At 36.8% G+C, this 23,858-nt stretch overlaps 1 protein-coding gene across 4 annotated transcripts in view; it reads right to left on the reverse strand.

Moving 5' to 3' along the window:
* Ophn1 (oligophrenin 1) overlaps positions 1–23,858 on the reverse strand; it is a 418,396-nt gene that overhangs the window by 231,511 nt on the left and 163,027 nt on the right. For all 4 annotated transcript variants that reach the window (XM_010632184.3, XM_010632183.3, XM_010632182.3 and 1 more), the window contains one exon: positions 22,663–22,734. In XM_010632184.3, coding sequence (XP_010630486.1) covers positions 22,663–22,734 — 72 coding nt within the window. The remainder of the gene's footprint in view (positions 1–22,662; positions 22,735–23,858) is intronic.

Genomic DNA, 23,858 nt, shown 5'->3' on the forward strand with positions numbered 1-23,858 from the left:
TAATCCCTAATCCCAGCACTCGGGAGGCTGAAGCAGGAGGATTGCTGTGAGTTCGAGACCAGCCTGGCCTACATAGTGAGTTCCAGGTCAGTCTCAACTACATAGTGAGACTCTGTGTAAAGAAACCAAAAAAAAAAAAACAAAAACAAAAAAACCAACCTCCAAGACTCCCATAGTCCTACAAGAACAAAAGACATATCCCAAAAGCTCAATGTTCATTTCAGTTGTAGGTTAATGCATGTGATAGCAATGTCCCTTACAGAGTCATAGTTAATTAGGAACAAACTGCCCTTTATATCTGCTTTTTAAGGATTTCTTCCTTTCCTTCCTTCTTTTTAATTTTAATATATTGAAGTAGATACTGAGACAAGAACAACAGTTCAATCAAAAGTCTGTGTATAATGAGGTTTATATAATTTCACCATGAGTTCATGCGATGAGCAGCTGGACTGGGGCCACTTGAGGACCACAAAAGATGCCTAGAGAATACCATGTCTAGGCAGACAGATCCAGCAAAATTCTGTCATAGCCAGAGGAGATTAACATAAATTGCCAAAGATGTAAGATATTGGTTCTGGTTCAGCCAATCTCCCTTAGAGTGAGGAGGTTATTACCCAAGCCAAACAAAGCAGGAATCAATTGAGCTGGAAAGACCAGCTGTGGAGCTGACAGCTGTTTTTTTATTTCTCCTCCCACTTGAAAGAGGATGTGACCTTATATAACTTCCTCCACCCACTTGCATCAATGCTTGGGATCCCAGCATGCAGCACAGGCAGGGCTGAGCTCTGTGTGGGCAGTGTTACCAGTTTTTGTAGAGGAATGTGACAGTTCTGTCAAGAGGATAGAGCAATTCAGTATATAGCAACATACTACGGCACATCATTACAAGGGCACTCGAGCAAAGGTTTAGTAACTTTTGAATGGGGGTCATGAGAAGAAATGATAAACACAACAAATTAGAAAACTAAGAACTATAATACACCTTCAATGGTGTATGGAAAATTCAGATTCAGTTTTACTTTTCCATATTAGAGACTGAATCCAAAGACTTGAGCCAAACACCTCCAGATCCTCAACAATATTTTAAGGTAAGGATAAACGTAAGAAAAAAGGAGATGTTACAGTTCAACAACTTCACAAAATTCCAAGACACTTGGGGTCTCTGGCTCTCAATCCCTACGCCCTGAGGAAAACGGTTTCACCATTCTTTCCTTGTTTCAGACAGACAAGGTAATACCAGATGCTGCAGATTGTTCAAGAAGAAATCATTTAGAGAAATCATCCAAACTAAGATTTATAAAGCTTATAAGGTATAACGTAAAAGTTAAAAGGAATGTTTATGAATTACATCTTCATATTTTGCAAAAGTAATTCACAGAAATAGAACAAATATTTCAGTGCCAAGCATGTTTCATAAAATATTATATTTAATCCTTACACTCTGTGAGGTAGATATATTATTGCCCACATTTTACAGTTGAAAACAGGGCTCAGAGAGGTTAACTGATTTCCTAAATGTCATGGAATTAGCAAGTAGTGGAACTGGTCTGCACAGTTCGGATGTCTATATGCTGCCAGTATGACTGCAAAGTACATTGATTAAGGGCATACAATCTGGGTGCAACTGCATGGCTGCTCCTTTCAGATATATTGCCTTCCAGAAGTTATCTGGCTTCCCTGTACCTTAGGTTTTTGTTGCTGATCTTCTTTATTTTGGCTGTTTGGTTTTTGTTTTGTTTTGTTTTGTTTTATTTTATTTTATTGTAGACAGAGTCTCACTATGTAGTTGAGACTGACCTGGAACTCACTATGTAGCCCAGGCTGGTCTTGAACTCACAGTGATCCTCCTGCCTCAGCCTCCCAAGTGCTGGGATACAGGCGTATGCCACCACACCCAGGCTGGTTGTTTGTTTGTTTTAACCTATAAAACAGAGATAAATGTGCCTCTGATGCATAGAGTAGATTTAAGGATTCAATAATAACATTTGTAAAGTATTTAGAAGAAAATCTGATAAAAAATGTGCAAGACATGAAAAGATAGTCCCCATTTAACAACCTACCTGTTTGAAAACTCTTTGGAGATATGACCAAGGAGTACTATTTGAATTTAATGCCGATAGCTCTGACTTATGACCCATTTTTTTGGTGCAGTTCTGTATATCTTGTTTATAGAGCTTTAATGTCCTTTTTTATACAATATACCATGTTTACACAGTACTATAATTTTTGCTGATTGTCCTGTACAATACAGTACTGTAGTTTTATGCTGTTATACATTAACGGTACTGCATGTAAGAATTATTCAAATAAAGCGGTCATCAAGTTGAAGTTTCCTTTGACCATTTCTTTTTTTCTAAATATTGCAATGTACATACTATATATACTTCCTCATTTAGCAACCAACTCAGCTAAGAACCTAGTCACAGGAATGGCAGTCAGTTGTTAAACGAGGCATAAATGTAGTTATAATACTGTGAAGTCAAGAGAACACATGAGTTACAGCTAGCCCTCTGTGTTGCCTCTAGGAATAATTCCACCAAACATATCACACAGTAAAAGACGCCTCTCTGAAAGATCTTTCGGGACAGAAATGTTACCAACTTTCTCTAATATAGAACAAACATTTAAATGGCAGAAAGTCCTCAGTTTGAACTTCAACCTTTCCTATCAGGATTTTGGCCTCTTTGTCCTTGTCCAGTTGTTGGAAATAATGGGAAAACGATGAGCACAAGAATGTGGGAAATGGAATGGTAGTAAAGTAACTTTAATTTCATGAGGAAAAAGGAGTGTTGAAACCTCTTTCCATCATAGCCTCCAGTATGTCCTCTCATTCTGTAGTGACTATGAAATAGGAATCAAAAAGGTTCTCTAGGTTTCCGTTTCAACTTTTGCTATTTGAACTTAGGCTAAATACTTCAAACTTCCTGCTCTATCCACATTCTCTAGAAAATGAAAATACTAGATGAAGAGATTACATAGACCCTTAATGTTCAAGTATCCTGAGGGAAAAATGACTTGGACAAAGTCATGTAAGTCAATAAATATCAGGGTGAGGAAACAAGCTCAGATCTGCTGATCATACTCCTTTTATCAGTCAGCTCTTCGTTGATGAAACATAATACCCAACAACTATAATCTAAAGAAGGAAAGCTTTAAATAGCTCACATTTCATGGATATGATCACCTAGCTTCAAGGCAGAAACATCATGAGGAAAGGAAATAGAGAAACAAAGCTATTCATTTCACGGGTGCTGGGAAGCAGGGCAGAGAAACAGTGCCAGAGAGGAACAACTGAGAGACCACATATACAGTGGTACCTTGCTTCATGAACTTAATTTGTTCTGTGATTTTTTGGAAAAGAGGGCCATGATTGGGGTTGTGTGGGAAAGATAACCATAGTTCTGTTTGTCACTTGACATAGAGTATGCAAAATAACAATAATAATAATAAGTTTTTTGCCAAATGCTTCTATTTTAAAACCAATTATTCACAAATAAAATCATTCATGAACTAAGGTATTACCTAAGGTCACACCTCTGTGACCCACCCAGGAGCATACTGCTTTACAAATCTACTAGGCATTTCTTTCTTTATCCATTTATCTTAGATAGTCATACAGGCTACTTCCAAGATTTAATTATTATGAACTGTGCAGCTATAAACATTGGTATATACATGTATTAAGTTACTATATGTCTTTAGCTCTTTGGGGAAGATACCTAGAAAGGGAACACATGGGGGAACACATACTCTATTTCTAATTTCAGTTGAGAAATCTTCATGGTGATTTCCATATTTGTACTAGTTTACATTCTGAACAACAGCCACACCAATATTTCCTATTCGTTGACTTCTTGATGGTTATCATGCTATATGGTGTAAGACAGAATCTTAAGCATTGTTTTAATTTGCATTTATATAATAGTCAGATATGTGGAATATTCTTTCATATGTTCATTGGCCATTTGTATTTATGAAAACTGTTCATTTCACATGCCCATTTCTTGGTTTTTTATTTTTAAGTGGTTTAATTTTTTTTAGTTCTTTAATGTTCTAGATAAGTTCTATGTCTGAGGAATAAATGGCAATTTTTCCCATTCTTTGGGTTAGCTCTTTACAAATTGACTCTTTTGCTGTACAGAAGCTTTTTAATCTGATGTAATCCCATTTATTGATATTTTGCTGTTATTTCTTGTGCAAATGTATGCAACATCCTTTCCTATGCCCATGATTTCAAGTGTTTTCACTTTTATCTTCTAGTAGGAACAATGTTTCTCTTTTAATCTTTGATCCATTTCTATTTAAGTTAAATACATGGTAAGAGATATGCATCCAGTTTCAATCTTCTGCACACAGATAACCGGTTTTCCCAGCACCATTTATTGAATAGACTCTTTACTCCAACATATGCTTTTATCACTTTGTAAAATATCAAATAGCTGAATGTATCTAAGGATATTTCTGTATCCTCTATTCTGTCCCACAAATTCACATGTCTGCTTTTCTGTCAATACCATGCTGTTTTTATCACTATTGCTTTGTAGTATAGCTTGAAGTCAGATATTGTAATTCTTCCTGTTTTGCTCTTATTATAAAATTGCTTTTGCTATTCTGGGACCCTTCTAGTTGTGTATTAATTTTAGGATTGTTTTCTCTAGATCTGTGAAGAATGCTGGTGGTATTTTGATTGGGATTGGATTCAACCTGTATAACAGCTTTGGGAGTATGGCCATTTTCACTATATTGTTTCTCCCTATCCAAAAACAAGGGATATCTTTACATTTTCTGATGTACTCTTCAACTTCTTTCGTTTATAGTGCTGTAGTCTTCTTTGTAGAGGTCTTTCACTTACTTTAGTTAGGTTAATTCCTGGTTATTCAATTTGTCTTGATACTACTGTGAATGGTGTAGTTTTCATAATTTCTTTCCTGCTGAGACCGTTATTGGTGTACACAAATGTTACTGATTTTTGTATGATGCTTTTGCATCCTGCTATACTGTTGAAGTTCATCATTAGTTCTAATAGGTTTTTGATAGAATTCTTTAGGTCTTCTATGTAGAGTATCACATCATCTGCAAATAAAGATAATTTGAGTTCTTCTTTCCCAATATTTATATCCCTTTTATATCTTTCTCTTGCGCTAGGCATTTCTTAATCCAATCAAGCTTACCAATCAGGATTACTGGTCACAATTCATTCCTTTTCATCATCACCAACAATCTCATCTCCTTAAAGCATACCTAATCTACAAATAAAGACTACAGCCAAATTATTATTCTACCTAACATGATATAACTATCCTGCATACAACTAGAAATGCAATAATCCCTTTTCCCAAAATCTCTAGCATTTTTCAAAAGTCCAAGTCTCTACTAAGACTCATGGCAAACTCTTAGGTATTAAATTCTGCTAAAAAGTAAAAAATAAGTTACATAGCAACAAAGTACACTATCACAGAAAAAATATTCCTATTCCAAACAGAAAGAATAAGGGGATAGAAAAGAATCGGACTAAAGCCAGACCAAAACGCAGCAGGGCAAACATTAAGTTCCATATCTGGCATTTGGGGCACATGGTAGTGAGATATGAGTTCCAGAGGGCTTGGGTAACCCAACCCTATGGCTTTAGCTGATGGCAGCCTATAAAGCTTCTCTCATGGGCTAGATCCAATGTCAGACTGCAGCTTTTCTCAGCAAACATTCCATGTTTCTGGCATCTCTAACTTCCTAGGATCACTACTGAAACTTAAGTTTCACTCTCAGTTTCATGAACTTTCCTATCAGGGCCTCCTTGCCTAGTCCTCCAGGTCTATCTTTGAAATTTAGGTAGAAGCATCCCTGACCACACATTCTGCATTCTGCATGCCAGCAAAACCAGCATCATGTGGACAATGCCACAGTCAGCTGACAGCTCAAGCAGTAGTCAGGTCTTGGTGAACCATGGTTGTGGCACACACTGAGTACCTGGATGGCTAAGCAGAGTAAAATGAATCCCAGAGGACAAATTTCCTAGACTTCCCTTCTGGAGCAGGGATCCCAGAAACTGTTTTCTCAAACTAAAGGTTTATACTTTTGCAACCAAGTGTGCGATGGGTGGGGTCTTCCTGATTCCTGTGATGCCTTCAAGTCATCTTTCTTCTTGTCCCTGTATAAAGGACTTGGTTTCCTTTTAATAGTGTTAGTCTCTTTAGCAACAACACTTCCTTTGGACCCAACAATACACATAATTCTTTCTGGTCCAAAATTTAACTGTTTCATATATTTCTGTGTCTTTTGTCTTGGATTCTCATTATAAATTTGGGTAAAAGCAGCCAGCAGTAACAAGGCCATAGCATGAATGAATAGCTGTCTGGAAATTTCCTTCACCAGATTAATTAGTCCATTCGCCTTAATTTCGGTATCCTGCAAAGTCTTAGAACATGGGGAAATGTACACAAATTTTCGGCCAAAGTATAATGCATTCCTACCAGCATTCTGGTTCTCTGAGCTTTGCCTAGAATCACCTATTGGGCTCTGCTTACTGCATGCTAAGATTTTGCTGGCCAGATCTCCAAATCTTTCCAAATTCCTCCAGCAGACACATTGCAAAAGCTTCTAAACCACATAGCCAGATATAGTCACAGAAACCACCCCACTTCTCTCATACAATTTGTCTGTATTAGTCAGCTTTCCAGTCACTGAAACACAATACCGAATACCCACAATTTAAAAGAAGAAAGGTTTAATTTAGCTCACTAATGGGAGGATTCAATCCATAGTCAGGAGGATCCAAGACAGGAACATCATGGCAGTAGGGCATGGCAGAGGAAAGGGGCTTAGTTCACAGCAGCTGGGAAGCAGAGCAGGGGTACAATACCAGTGAGAAACTGGGAGGAACCATATATACTACCCATAGTCATGCTTCGCTGACCCATCCAGACACAACCAGGAGCATGCTTTATTAATCTTCTAGGCATTGATTAATCCAATACAGTGTCTTATCAGAGTTAATATTACAGCCCTCTTCTCACTACACCTCTTGTCCTCTATCAAAGTATTCTTTCTAAATCTTAGTTACAGCTTCTCATTGCATCTGATTTTCCACAGGGCATGGTAGATTAAACTAGTATTCCTAAATATACCCCCACCCTGTATCCATGTACTATGCTATGTAACATTGCAGTTTCTCCTAGACTCATATTTTATTTCCCTTCCTTACTGTTGTTGGATTTGGCCATCCGAACTGTTTTGGCAAACTGAATTTGTGACAAGATGACAGTGTGTCAGTTTTGAGCCTGATTAAAATACCTCATATAACTGTGCTTACCCATCATGTACTACTGAATAATTATGAGAACATTATGCCTAAAAGACACACATAGAATAAACCTAGATGTAATTGCATCCTGACCCAAGCCCCATCAAACAAAAGTGAGGTCAACAGAGCTATCACAACCAATGCATAGACATGTGAGTAAGCAATAAATACTTCCTGCTACATGCCACTGTATTGTAAGGTGCTTTGTCATGTTATTCTCCTTACCATAGCTAACCAAAGTATAAGGATTTCTTGGCCTCCCAGAAAAGTATTTTATAGCCATGATAAACTTCTTAGAGCACTAAACATTGAAATCTAAATTAAACTGGCATACACATCAGCAGGCGACTTCATCTACCAACAACTTTCCATTATCTCTGAATGTGAGGGTTCACCCTTGAATACAAATACAAGCTTAAAGTTCTTTTTTCCCTGCCTTAGCTTCCTCATTTGCAAAATGAAGATAATAATACTACCTGCATCACAAGGTTGTTAGAAAGCTCAATGAGATAACATATTCAAAATATTTAGCACATATCAAGTGTTTGACAAGGACAGCAGTAATGATGTTGATGATGATAATGACCCTATAACTCCCTTGACATAGTCAAGGAGAGGAAAGTAAATGATTTGAAAATATACTATAACATTTTCTTTTGTCTATAAAATTCTACTTGGTGAGGACAGGGGTTATAGCCCAGTGGCAGAGTGCATGTGAAGCCCTGGGTTAAACCCTCAGCACCAGAAAAAAATTCTTGATGGGTACAAAGCTTTTTATTTCTTTACTGTTTCATACTTCAAAAATTTTCCTAAATAGCAAAGGATATAAAAACAGCTCAGTACATTTTTTCTCAAACGTACAATGACTACATAAATAAATAAGCAAAAAACATCTCTAGATATGCTATCCTGAGGAGTACATACCCCTCTGTTAGCAAAATCCAGTATCTTGGAGTTTTCAGAGGAAGTCTGGCTTTGCAAGATGGACCTCCTCAAGTACTGTTCGGTTTGGTAGGAATGATAACACAGGGCCAGTGAAAAGAAAGAATTCATAAGCATCTGATTTGGTTAAAACACAGGTAAGTAAATTGTATATATTAATTAATTTTTCTGGATAGACACTGGCTTAGAATTATTAAGTTAAAATACTGTATAACCCTTCGCTTTTGGAATAGCAATTTAGAGACCTAGCTAATTTCTAATCATGGTTTCTATTATTCACAGAACTTTAGAAATAAACTATGTAGCTCACTCTTTTTCTTTCAGATAAGAAAACTGTGATGCAGAGAGATGTACATGATACTACTCGAAGGGAAAAGGCTAATGCAGTAAAGGGTAAATAAAATTCACGGCTTTCAGTTTCCAAGGATATCTCAGCAGTATCACGTCCTGAAGTTTCAAGTCTATCTAAAATATTATAATTCTAGAATACTGTATCTTTGAAGGAGCTCACTGAGAGTCAGTGACATAGCTTCTAGTCCCATTCTCCTAACAACCAGTTCTACCCCAGGATCAGTCACTTTGCATTTTACGGTGCAGTTCCCTCATCTAAAAATGAAGTTAGAATAATCACTTTGAAGTTACTTCATACTAAATATAAACTGCAAAATAAATGGATAATAATAAGTTTAATTTAAGGCAATAAATTAATAATTCACTGACAATAAATTCGTAATTTAAGACAAGTTTATATTATATAGGCAGGATTCATTTCCATATGTTTCATATAAGTTCTTAAAATGCTAAAGACCTATTGAATCATCAAATGTGATAAAAAGAGTGGTTAGGAATCAGAAAAATTAGATCTATTCCTGATTCTGCCATTAGCTTCCTTTGGAGTGACCATTCCATGGAGGGGTCACTTTTCGCACTGGGCTTTCAGTGCAATCTCTCTTTGGAAGACAAAATACAGTGAAAGTTCTTCTATGATTATTATATTGAAATACTATAAACAAGTAACCGTAAGTTTCATCTTTCCTCCTCTTTGTGTATCTTCCAGAAAAATCACAGTTAGGCTTTAATATTCCTATTCTAAAAAGGCCATGGCAGTCACTGTTTATTGCCACCTTCACTTCCATTGTTCTTCTTCCCAGTTCTTGACATATCAAGTAGGCGATGTTCTCAAGAAAAGCAAGCATCTATCCTGGGCCAAGAAAGAGTCTTTGCCAATTATTGACCTAAGAGTTGGCCCATGCCTCAGCAGTTACCAATGAGATATAAAGAACAGTTGTCTGCTGCTGGTTTTGCGGAGACATTTATCTCCGTATGAAAGACAAAACTGTTATGTGAAAATAGCTCTTTCCCTTCCTTCCTACTTGGGATATTAATATATGACAATAGGATATATAGAACTTTGACAATCATCTTAGGACCCTGAGGTAAAAGCTAAGAGAATTTCAGAAAGAAGATCTGGATGCCAATGACTAAACCTTGGGGCTGAATACTCTCCAGAGCTGTTAATCAACAACAAATGTTCTCATGGTATTTGATGATTAATTTTATGTGTCAACTTGGCTAGGTCAAAATACCCAAATATTTCATCAAACATTAGTTCAGAAGTTGCTGTGAAGGTAATTTTTAGATGAGCTTGACATTTAAATTAGTATACTTTGAGTAAAGCAGATTACCCCATAAGACAAGGATGGGCCTCTATTGTACCAGAAAAAGGCTGACACCATTTGAAGAAGAAAGAATGCCTTCAGGCTTGAACTGCAACCTAAGCTCTTCGCTGGGTCTCCAACTTGCTGGCTAATCCTACAAATTCTGAACTTGCCAGCCCCTAAAATCACATGAGCCAATTCCTTAAATCTCCAGATAGATAGACAAATAGATGACCTTTAACTTACAATGAGGTTATATCCTGATAAAACCCTCATAAGTTGAAAGTATCTTGTAACTTCAGTTGAATAAGCTTTTACTACACCTAACCTACTGATCATCAAAGCTTAGAAATAGAGCATACTACAGTATGGGTTATTTTCACTGTGATCACATAGCTTCCTAGGGGCTCCGGCTCTCTGCCCTGTCCAGGGCATATTGCTAGTCTAGGAAAATATCAGAATTCAAAATTCTAAGTATGGCTTCTACAGAGAATTCACACTATTCGTGCACCATCACAAAATCAAAATATTATTAATCTACCATCAGTAAAGGACTACCCTTATACACATCTTACTAGTTGTGTTTCATGGGGGAATGCTAACACAAGATCCAATACAATGTGAGGAATAATTTCTGGATTCAAGTTTTTTTTAATATCCAATTTACTTTATTCAGTCACTTTCTTCCTGTTTGCTTACGATTCCCCTTGAATATCTTACTGGACCAAGTTATCACCAAAGCTCCTGGAATCTTAAGGTAATGGAACATCCACAAACTTACTTGTTAATAAAAATTGGCAGTTAATAATCCAAATTAGTTGTGTTATGTGATTTAATTTTAATATTTTCTGGTGTATAGCTGGAACCAAGTAACTGCAATAAAATTATGCCACCTCATTCAAGATAAAGAGAATGGACTTTGGTGTTGGGCAGACTTGACAGATTTGAGTTGAAATACTGGCTCTGCCATTTTGTAGCCTATGGAACCTTGGACAAGTTCTTATCTTCTCTACGCCCTGCTTTTCTCACCTTTAAAATAAAGATAAAATATATTTCAAAGAGAATTAGGACAGAAATGCCAGTATAGGTCCTGATGCCATTGTAGGGTTGAACAAGGGTTGGATCCGCTACATTCCTTTCTGTACAAAATATTTTGTACTATTTATTAGACCTCTGCAATAGCCACTAGCCATGGCTACTTTTAACTTAATTAAATGTAAATGTAATTTAAAATTGCAGTCTTCAGTCCCATTAGAAACATTTCAAGGTATGATAATCATATGTGGCTAGAAGCTACTCTAGTGCACAACTCAGAATACTTAACATTTCCTAAAAAGGGGGGTGTTCCCAAATTATAATGCAATTCATGGAGTTATATAACCTCAATTTCTTGCCTCTGTTTTGCATTCCAGGTGTGACTTTAAAGCCAGCTTATATCAGAAACAGAGTTAAAAGCTAACATATGATTAGCTCAGCGGAGCAAGATTATCCTTGTAGTTACAAAAATGCCACCAAATAGTTTAAGTGGAAAGGACATTGGGTAACGAAAAGGTATAGATAATAGTCTCACTTTAGTTGTAGAAGAGAAGAAAAATGTTGGCTTTCTCTCTACTCTATGATACAATTATTCTGTATTCTACTGAAGGATTTCAAGGTAGATGAAAAATAGATGTGATCTTTTCCTAGGTCATGGTCTATTTTGTATCACTGGCAATCAGAATATATTTCCTTTTAATAGCTCACTTTTCAGGTTAAATAAGGACACTTTTCTATTTTTCAGGGATAGATTATTGTATTAATAAAATCTCATCAACAACACTGTATGGGAGTACATTCCTAGATTGTTTGACTAAAGGGTTCTATTCTGTGCTAGGTTCTTTACATATATCTCACTTGCTACTAGTAGAAATGTTTACATTTACAACAGAATAGTTTTGCCCTGCTTTTTCTGTATTTCCATATGAAAAACATCTGCTGAATCAAATTATCTTGCATCATTCTGAACTACTTTATACTTTCCCTGGATATGAAACAAAGGAAACGTTTATACTGCTAGTGATGAGGAATGATATAAATTGATATAACTACTTTAGATATCAACTTGGCAATAAATGTAGCAAATATGCATAGATAACTATAAGCTAGAAATTCTATTTCTAGGTATACATGCCCTGAAAAAAATTTCAAATATGCAAAAGTAGGTATGTACAAAATGGGCTGTTTCCAAGTTTTGGTTATTACAAACTGTGCCACTATAAACATGGGTGCATATACATCTCTGTGATATGATTCTCTTAGTTTTTTTGGAAAGATACCCAACAGAGGAATGGCTGGGTCAAATGGAACCATTTTCCTTTTTGTAAGTATGAAAAGAAATAATATCCAACACACAATTCTATGTATCAGATACAGTTCTAAGCACTTATGCATATTAATATTTTTAATTCTGGCAACAACTCTATAAGATAGAAATAGGTTTAGTGTCCCTTACTTGAAATGCTTGGAATCAAAAGTATTTTAGATTTTCAAGTACACATCATAAATATAGCCTGAAGCTTAATTTGATACAGAAATTCTCATGTACTTCTCTTTGCACTGCAAACTGTCAAATGAAGTCAGGTGTCACATTATACCAATGTTCAAAAATTTTTGTATTGGGTTTTTAAATAAGAGGGGATTGGGTTTTTCGGTTCTTTATATATTCTAGATACTAGTCTTTTGTCTGAGGAACACCTGGCAAAAATTGCTTCCCAGTCTGCTGGCTGTCTCTTCACTCTTTTGCTAAACAAAAGTTTTTTAATAAGATGAGATCCCGGTTGTTGATTTTTTTGTAATTATTTCAGTTGTGAACTGTTTCTCTTGTGTGAGAAGCTGAAAGTGTAAATAAGGACCAAAACATATAAAGATACTGTGAAATGGGAAGAAAATGTTTAAAAAGAAAGGAGCAGTCTTCACTGCAGAACAAAAGAGGAACACAGAAGCAGTGCAAGAACTTCTGGTAGGCCCAGCCCTCTAGACCAGTGTAGCAGAAGACACAGGAAGCAGCTGTGACCCTCTGGTGGGCTATACTCTTAGTGAAATAAATAGGACACACTTGATTAAATACCAAATAGTTTCTCTGGTGTGAAAAAATGAAAGTGTACATAAGGTTCAAATAGTATAACTGATAGTGTAAAGAAGGAAGAGAATGGCTAAAGCGGAAGTGGGAAGGAGAAGGGAATGAAAATTAGGGAAAAGAAAAAATGTGAAAAAAGGAAAAAATGAAAACAAAATCTTTGTAAATAGTGAAGGGTGAAGGGGTGAAGGGAGGGCAGGGGTATTGGGAAAAATAAGAAGGAAGGTATGTCATGTAAAGGTACAAGATCCCAATAATAAAAGCAACTGTATTGTTTGCTTTAAATGTACCAATAAACTTAATGGGAAGAAAATACAGAAAGGAGCAGGAGGGAGGGAGGGAGGGAAAAAGAAAGAAGGGAAAAAATAAGAAAAGAAAGATAAAATGGGAACAAAGCTTTTGGAAATGAAGAGGGGGAGAAGAGTTGAATGGAAGGGAGGGGAAAGGGAAAAAATAAGAATCATGATACCTCGTGTACAAGCATAAATTCTCCATGATGAATACAATCAATATGTATATCTAAATTGTACCCATAAACTTAATTAATTAAAAAACTGGATTTAAATGAAATTTAAAATTCAAGCCTTCAATCCCATTAGAAACATTGCCAGTACACAGTACCCATGTGGGGCTAAAAGCACTGCAGATTTCTGATTTTTCAGATTAGGTACATTCAACCTGTACAACAATTTATCCCGTATTATAGACAAGGAAACTAAAGCCTAATGAATTTAGGTGACTTGACTAAGTCCAACAGTTAAAGAGGAGATATATAATCAAAAGAAAACTTGCTCCAGCATCTACAGTCATATGATATCCACTATCCTATGCAAAACAATGTACATATTGCTAAGGGAATTTCCCCTATGAGGCAAAAGGGAGGGGAAGTCCTACTAAGGGAGGAAGGGTTCTGCAATGAAAGAAAGAAAATCAGGAGCATAAATCCACAAAGGTCCCCTCAGCCAGCACTTCCTTATATGTATATACATTTGAAATTGTAACATACACTCTGAAAAATACTTTGCACAAATCTCATTTTTTTAAACTGAACATACCTATATGATCATTTCCCAGATTAAAATATAAAATATTTTCGTTAGCACACCACCTCTGAAGTAATCACTATCTAGGCTCCTAACAACATCATTTTTGAACATTATGCAAATAGGCTAATATAACAACAGGTACCAAACAAAGGAAAAAGATGCCCAGTACCAAAAATAGAAAAAAAGAAAAAAGAAATCATGGAAAAGACTCACAATGGAATACTATACAACAGTAAAAAGGAAAAGGCCTGAGGTAAATATATAAACAAAATGAATCTCACAATTACAATGGAGTAGGGGGAAAAGCTTTCCTTTTATTCAACTATATATATATGTCACATCCATCCATGTGATGACATACAACAGCTCTAATTCATCTGTTCTCATTGCTGCAAAGTGATGAAAATTCACTATTATTTATTTACACATTTGATTGCTGATAAGTACTATGAATCCTTTCCTAATCCTCCCATAGCAGCCCCTAAATTAAGCTGGATTCAGAGTGCATATACACAATAGACCATAACTACCATTATGAGGCTCATAAAGTATTTGTTGGTGACTTAAAATCATTTATGTATTACTGTTACATAGCTCAGCTCACAGGCACCTTGGCTACCTGACTCTCTTCCAATGCATTTCCATTGACATCGGCACTCCATGTAACGGATAATCTAAAATTGCAATTCTTCAAAGCTGTTGATAGGTTATTTGCTGCTACTGCCTTTCCCCTCTCTCCCAGGACATGCACTTGCCTTTGGAATGCAGGTCACAATTATCTTTGGCTTCATCTACCCTGTTAGTTCTATGCCATGTTTCATCTTATGTGTTTTTTTCTATCTCATCTACCTCCAGAATAGATCCTTTTCTAAGTATTTTTATGATCTCTGTTCATGGAAAAGAAATGACAATAAGCCTGTGTCCCACTGCCAATGGCCCCTTGCCTGCCAACTGTTGGATAAAACACAGTATATCATAGCTTCCACCCCAGCTCTACCTCTCCAAGAAATGCATGAAATGTAGACTAAGGTGAATTTAATAATTTGGCAAAGCTCCTGCCAAACACCGAAGGCCCAAATTAGTCATGGTTCCCCTCCGGCAAGGTCTTGCTTGAAAAAAAATTGAAACTATCATACTGTGGTTAATTCTAACAAGACTCAAAAAATATAAATCAAAGGGTACAAATACGCTCCTTGTCATGTGTCTAGATGGAACGACTCAGTCTTTATTCTGCCATCTCTAGTAGACAGTCCAGCATTCTCTATTGCAGTATAAAAAACACATGAACACAGCTAGCATAAGTCTTGTTTGTCCTCTCTTGATCTGGGGTCAGGGAAAGATAAAGTTACATGGTGATGGAAAAGGAAGTAGTGGTAAAAGTCTGAAAAAAAAAAACAAGAAATTGAGAGATTAGGGTAAACAACAAGCTCATTCTTGACCTCTCCTAACCTCCAGAAATTAACAAATATATTAACCCAATATAACATATCAAAGTTTATGGACTTGTAGCTAAAACCTTGGGTTTGAATCCTGGATTTGCCATTGCCTTTTGCCTTTTGCCACTGTGAAATGTGCCTCGTGAAAACTAACAAGATAATTTGATAAAACTCCAACCTACAATAGTAATGGTACCAATCCTAATACTGAAGGGAGAAGATGTGGCAGACAAAAGTTTAAGGCAAGAAGGGAGTAAAGAAAGATAGGGGTACTAATATCTTCATCTTACAAAGCTACAGTGAAAAGCTGGTTGTGTAAGAAATAAAGGTATAAGTATATTATTTAAATTAACAGAGGAAGGTACCCCCCAAAAAGAAGTAAAATGATGTTATAATTATCAAAAAATGAAAGAGGAGGAAAAGCACAGGGAGAGTATGATCATGAAGAAATAATTTCTAAAGTTAAAAATAGCAATATAAACACACTTTTAAAATATGGAAGTAACTAAAAGGATAAAATAAAGATGATTAACAGTGATCCTTCTGTGTAGTGTAGAAACAACGGAAGCTGCTCTTCTTTTTTTATTGATCCTGAAGAACTATTTTATTTTAATCATAGATATATGTGGGGTGAGTTACATAATTTCAGTTTGCAGAATGGAAAAACTATTCATTAATTATTTTTTTCCAAAATTAAGCATTATGAGCCGGACACGGAGGCACACTCCTGTAATTCCAGCACTGTGGGAGCTAAGGTAGAAAGACTGACTGAAAGTTCAAGACCAGCAGAGGCAACTTATCCCTGTATCAAAATTAAAAATAAAAAGATCTGGGGATGTAGCTCAAGTGAGAATTCCCTGGGTTCAATCCCTAGTCCTGCAACTGAAAGTGGAACAGAAGGGAAGGGGAAGGGGAGGGGAAGGGAGGGGAGGGAAGGGAAGGGAATTAGTCTGACGACATTATAGGTCACGCATTATAATTAGTGAAAAGCAAATGTCCATCTTATTGCAGGAATACCCAGTCTGCCATAAAGAAGTTGAAAGATATGTCCTATTTAATTAGAAGTAGCAGGCCTACAAAGTTATAGCACAGAGTAGTTCACAAATAATTTTTAACCAATGAGTTCTATTTTAAAAGAAATATTATTTTCAAAACCAACAATATAAACCATTTTCAAGGGCTGAGTAGCACATCCAGAGAGTTTCTCCGTGAAGAGAAAACCTCTGACAGAGATAATACTGTCAGAGATTGGGAGGCCAATCATCTTATAGTCACTTACAAGCTACTATGTAACAGAAGCCAGTGTCCAAAACATCACAGAACGACTCTGTTCATGGGAATTGCTGTCTTTGTGAAATGACTTGTTACAAAATAGCCCTCTGACATGCTGGTTCTTCAGGGAATTTTTGAGACTCAGCCCTCGAGCTGAACTGACAATAGTGCTTGGGAGCCTGCAAACAGGCTCTATAAAGAGAGTGACCTGCATTAGCCAGCAAAACAATCCCTGACCAGTAGCTCAAATGTCCCTGCAGAATACATTGCAGAAGAAAATTCTTTGAGGATCATTTGCTACACACTTGATTAATCTCCTTTCCACAGATTTCTGAGGAGTCATTAATTTTTTTCAGTGTGGTAGAATCTGTGCCATTTCAAGGGGTTAATCCTGCTTGAACAACAGGCTGTGTTTATTCAGAATATGTTCCCTATTAGTTTCCAGCATTGTCTGTGGCATTTTGCTCCTTTCTACCATCTTTCCTTCCTGAATACAAATCCAAGCTCTGCTGTTGCCTGACTGAGTGACCATAGATATTACATTTCATTGAATGTTTATAAGGTTGTTCTGGTGTTTAAATGACAACCTGCAGCAATGTATCTAAGGGCTTTGCACAGCACCTACCACTCCCAGTGAAGTCATGAATCCAGCTAGAATGTACCCATCTCAGTGCAGTCAGAATACAGAAAGCACTAGGAAGAATTAATAAATTATAATAAGAGTAACTATAAGATAGAAGGAAACCACATATGCTTCCCTAAGCCTAAGGGAACATAGTCAAGGACAAATTTGGATAGAGGTCAGATATCATTGGGAAAGGTGAAATGTAATCTAGTGACAAGCAGTGAAGTCTGCCTGGTGACTTACAATCTTATGCAAGAAGAAACTCCTCAGAGTACAAGTAGGGGGCAAACAACCCAAAACCATGGAGACAATATGCAGAGAGATTAGGAATGCTCTAGGTTGCAGGTGAATATCACAGGGCCCGCCACTTCAGTAGAAACATCCTAAGGTAAAAGTAGGGTGTGAGCGGGCCAGCAGATTGAGCAGCAGTACTATTTTTACCTTTAAGCCAGCAGGTAGGTCACATGGGGGACCTACAGAGAAATGCTATGAGACAGGATACATGGGGGAGGCCCTCAAAAAGCTTGGTTCCATGTTAACAAGCCTGCAGAAGCTTTTTGGCAGGTCAAGTAGAAGTTTTGAGGTCACCGAGGTACTATGTGTTTGTTCTGTGATTTGTTGTGTCAGAACTCCACCACTTCACCACCAGGCAGCCGCCCAAAAGTTCAGGAAAGCCTTTTCCTCCTGCAGTGTCCCTCCCATACCTTCTACTGACTGACAAAGCCTAACATTGTACTCATTGTAAAGGAGATATAGTACTTAAAGAAATTCAGTCCATTATGACAGAACAGGTATGGAGGGGTGAATATGGAACTGAGGTACAATAAATAAGTAACACATAGAGATAGACTAGAAACTGTACTTTCTGGTCCTTAGTTAAGTGTTCTTTCTTCGACCCTAAATTTCATTACTGGGATAATTCTAGATATTCTATTGTAGACATGGGTTGCACACTGAGCCAGTCTTTGCAAGTGAGCCAGTAGGTTCATTGGTAAAGAAATAGGAAATAAGACTGATAAAATATGAAACCCTTCTCTGAGCATCATTTTCTACATTGGGACAATAGATATTAAAATCTTACCTCATAGGTCTCCTGTGAGAATTAAGGAAGACAGAATATGTAAAAACATCAGCTCAGGTCTGAACCATAATCAAATTCAAAGCCCTCCACTCAGAGGACGTAAGGTCAACCACGCAGCACACCCCTATTTACCTTTTGCTACTGTTCTCCCAGAATGAAATCAAGTCAGGTATGAGGGTTTTCACAATATATGACTTTCTTCATCCTCTTTATTCAGTATAACAGTTGTCATGTTAGTAAGTGCTTAACTATTTGCATAGAACACTTGTAATTTTTAAAAATTCTTCTGTCCTTCAATTACATCTTTTACCAATTACATGTTATTGTTAATGAGACTCCATGTGAAATCAGTGGAATGCAGTATTGCTGTGCTATCTAGAGAACTCACTTTATTGTCCTTGTCAACAATGCTCCTGTTGAGCTGATTCACAGCAGGCAGGGGGTACACCTTCATTAGTTTCCCCTTTTATTTTAGAATTTGGTACTTTCCTATTCTTTTTCTAAACTGACTGTCATGATGTTTCAAATAATATCCACTGGATAGTAGTTCTTAGTCCTAAAAGGGCTGGATGTTTGGTCAAGATGCTACATTTTAGTCCTGGTAGAACTGCGTGTTGGAACAACATTGGAAATAGGCCAAAACCTAGCTTAAAAGACTTAAAATTGAATATTCTTCATACTCCTTTACAAGACCTTATAGAACAAGAGAAATGATTTTGAGATTATGTGGTACAGCACTTTGTAGCAGCACTTTTTACAAAGATAGAAATGTTCTATATCTGAGCTAACATAATAGCTCCTAGTCATATGTTACCAATGAACAGTTGAAATGGGGCTGCAAGACTAAGGAACTGAGTTGTTAATTTTATTTCAATAGCTAGTGGCCTTCCATAAAGGATGGCATAAATCTAGACAACATTGTTTAACAGAATAATCTGGAATCTAAAGCTTAAAAAACCAAAAACTAAATCTAGGCCACTATAACTAGCTACATGTGTTTGGTCAGGTTATTTATCTACAAGTTTGCTCATGTACAAACCTCAATCACCTTGTTGGTGGAATATGGGAATAACAGAAGCTCCTAGGATTATAGAATGAGGCAATAAATGTGCAACACCTGCCTGAGTACTCAGGCCATAACAGCAGGTACTTGCTAAATGAAAGGTATTATTACCAAGCTCCTCATTTTTCAGACAGAGAAACTAAAATTCTAAAAGGAGAAATAACTGATCCACAGTTACAGGGCTATCTATAGAACTAGAAGCCATTTTCAGTTTTTCTCATGTTTTCCCCCTCAGTACCAGGGATCAAACACAGGACCTTGCGCTTGTGAAGGAGGCATGACACCACTGAGCTAAATCTCTGGCCCTTCGTGGTTTTTTTTTTATTACATTTATTGGTACTTTTTAGGTATATAGTACATTTACATTCGTCATTGGGATCTTGTACCTTTACATGAAGTATCTTGGTTCTTATTTTTTCTCTATTCCCTGCCCTCCCTTCACCCCCTCCCACTTCCCCTATTTACAAAGAATTTCTTTCCATTTTTTCCTTGTCTCATATTTTTCTTTCTTTCCTTTCTTCTAACTCCCTTTGTCTTACTCCGTTTTAGCTACTGCAACAGAACATCACAGACTAGGGGTTAAACAGCAAAAAATTATTTCTCACAATTTTGAAGGCTGGGAGCCCAAGATCAACACATAAGGTTAGTGTCTAGTGAAGGCCTTCTTGTTTTGCAGATGGCCATCAGCTTATTGTGTCTTTACATGGCCTACAGATAAATTCTTTGTCATGTGTCTTCTTATAAGGGCACTAAGGCCATTCATGAGGGCACTACCATCATGACCCAATCACCTCCCAGAGACCTTACCTCCTATAACCATCATATTGGGCATTAGGTTTTCAAAATACAAATTTAGGCAGATACAAGCATTCAGCTCATAACAACCCACTCCTGTCTCCCAAACCTCATGCTCTTCTCACATGCAAAATACAATCATCCCACCCCGACAACCCCAAAAGTCTTAATTCATTCCACTACTAATTCACAAGGTGAAAGTCCAGTGTCACATTAAATCAGATATAGTTGGTGCTTGAGTTACATTCATCCTGAGGCAAACTTCTGATCCAGCTGTGAAGCTGTTCACCTAACAAGCACTGCCACTCTCCCATCTCCACAGGTTGGCTCTCCCCATGACACATAATGTTGCTCTCTATGAAGAGTGGGACGGAATCTGTTCACGCTGCTCTCTACAGTGGCCAGTCTCTTGAGGTACTGTGCAAGGGACCCTCACCTTCTGATACTGGCCTATTCTTTGGAACCCAGGAGGAATTGGCCTCCCCTCCAAGGCCTGTGATGGGAGTGGCATGCATGTTTGTATCTGAATCATCTTTGGGATACTTTTCCTTTTCTTAAAGAATAGCACAGGTTCTGAGACATCCATCTACTTTCCTCTGTTTCTTTTAATCTCCAATGGCAGTGTTTTTACTAGTATAAATCCATCTCTATACAGGCTTCTGTTAAGATGGCTAAAGAAGTCCTTGATTAGGACACATACTAATCTTATAAAATGCTCACTCAGCCACATCCTTAGGCTCTCTGCAGAACCTGCTTTTTCATTCTTTGAAATATGAATAGGCTGAGAAATTTACAATTTTTTAAGTATTAGTTCATTTTTGCTGAATAATTATTTCTTTCTCGTTGAGTTTTATTATACGCAGGAAAGAGGGACCAAACTGTTGCTTCTATATTTTGCTTAGAAATGTCCTCAGCTAAATAACAAATTTCACCTTCCATAAATTAGAATACTAATATAATTCAGCCAAGGTCATTATCATTTTATAATAAGAATTCCATTTTCAGTTGTTCAATAATATATCCCTCATTTCCATTTGAGACCTCATGAAAATCACCTTTAATGCCTACACTTCTACCAACATTCTGTACATGGTTATCTGTGTATTCCCTAAGAAGATGGAAACTTTCTCTGTACTTCTCTTTTCTTTCTGATCCCTCACCAAATTTAAAAATTCCTTCATAGCAATATAAGCTTTTTCTAGTATGTGCCTCAAATCTCTTCCAGTCACTACCAATTGCCCAGTTCTAACAGTGCTTTCACATTTTTTAGATACACTCATGTGCCACATTAATGATAATTCAGTCAACTATAAAGGAGCTGAAAAATTCCATAGTAATATGACAGCATGAGATATTACACAAATGTTTTGTGTTGATACTGGTATAAACAAACTCCCTACCCCATCAGTGCTCTGAAAAAGTATAACACATACAATTAGGTACAGTATTTAACATTAAACAATGTTAACTACTAACAATAATAAATGATTATGTTACTGGCTTAAGTATTTCCTTTTTGCCATTGTTTTACAGTGTACTCGTACTTATAAAAAATGCTTACTGTGTGCTATGTTACACTGGCAGCAGCCTTACAAATCTTATGTTCATTGCATTTCTTAATTGCACCAAGGTGCCATGTCGAGCAACTGACCTAGACCATTTAGGAGTGTGTAAGTATTCTGTATAACACTCACACAATGAAAAAAATCACCTAAAGATACATTAATCATAATGTATCCCCATAGTTAAGTGACACATGACTGTATGTATTATAGTAGCTTCCCAATTCTTCATACCAATTTCTTTAGGACACTGGCTCATGTGATGATGGAAGCTGACATGTCATGTGATCTGCCATTTGGGAGCTAGAGACCCAGGATGGAGGCTGGTGGTATAATTTCAAGGCCTGAGAGCCACTGTTACATATTCCAATCTGGGTGTAAAGGCCTAAAAATAAGGCAGACTGAGGGTAGGAGAAGACCGATATTCTAGGTTAGGTGGTCAGGTAGTTAATTCAACCTTCCTCCATCTTTTTGTTTTATTCAATTCCTCAATGGTTTGGATGATACCCACTCAAAATTGGTAAGGGTAGACCTTCACTCAGTACAGCAATTTAAATGCTAACCTCTTCTGAAAACACCCTTACAGAGGCAACCAGAAATAATATTTAACTAGCTATCTAGGCATCTTGTAGGCCCATTGACCCCAAAAGTTGAAATATAAAATTAACTGTCATAACCTTATAGGGTGAAGAACAATAGCTCAAACCATTATACACTGCTATTAAAACTTTATTTATTATATGTAAATATACATGTATATGAAAATGTACCTTTGTGAAACCTATTTGCTCCTTCCGAAAATTTTCCAAGGGTTTGATCAGCAAATCACTAGCATTTTGGACCTGGAGTAAAAGAAAAATATACACAAAACAACTTTTAGGTTAACAAGGTTCAGATACAAGTTTGTAAGTTTCCTTGTTACTGGGGTATTTTCTTGGTGCAAAATATTACCTAGGGCTGGAGCTACAGTTCAGTGCCATGGTATATGCTTAGCCCTGGATTCAATTCGAAGCACCCAAAACCAAAATGTTAATTGGTTTCCTTGATTTGTTACGGCTTTTTTTAAAAATGTTTTTTCACTCTTGTCTCTAAAAATTTAATGCTTAGAGATAAATTGAGAAAAGGATCATGAAAGGCGTTTCTCTATAATGTTAATGGTAGTCTGACCTGAGTTTTTAACCAATAAATACCTAAAGTCATATCTAGCAGCAGATGGGGTAAACAAAAGAATGGCAAATATATATAAAGGCCAACTCCATAAAGTGCAAACCATTTTACAGAAAGCCAGTGAGTTTGCAGTAACAGTATTAGGACAAATCATCTCTAGTCTTGATCTGATCCGGTGTGTTATAAAAACCATAGCATGCCTTCAGAGGACAGAGCACAGTATTATAGAATCCATCGAACACTGCATCAAGTCTTCACCTCATCTCACTATACACACTCAGGAGCTGATAGGAATTGCCTGTCTAAGTACTATAAACACTGGCAGTAACAACTTTTTAAAATATAAAAACATCCAATCCAAAGCAGGTCACTTTTTTCAGTACATAGGTAAAGTACAATGATTTTTTTCAGTGCACAGGCAAAGTACAATGATTTTTCTTTATATATATAAATCTCTTATGGAGATTACATCTGTCCAAGGCAACATATGAGGTTTGTTTCCTCAGTTTTGAGGGTCAACCTCACTATCATGGAGGACCCCAGAGAAAGCATCTTCAGGGCTGGCTGTTATGACTCACTGCATTAATTTTTATTTGTTAGAAGAAAAGGGAAATAAGGGACAGGTTTCATGTTGGGTAAGACATAAAGTGTCAGTAAAACAAGATGCCTCTTCATAACAGAAACAGAAGACAGAAGTTGGAGGTATAGCTCAGTGGTAGTGATCTTGGATATGCAAGTCCCTGGGTTTGGACTCCAGCATCTCTCTCTCTCTCTCTCTCTCTCTCTCTCTCTCTTCTCT

Source organism: Fukomys damarensis, unplaced genomic scaffold (genome assembly GCF_012274545.1).
Source record: "Fukomys damarensis isolate Sample0158 unplaced genomic scaffold, DMR_v1.0_HiC HiC_scaffold_39, whole genome shotgun sequence".
NCBI classification, from domain to species: Eukaryota; Metazoa; Chordata; class Mammalia; order Rodentia; family Bathyergidae; genus Fukomys; species Fukomys damarensis.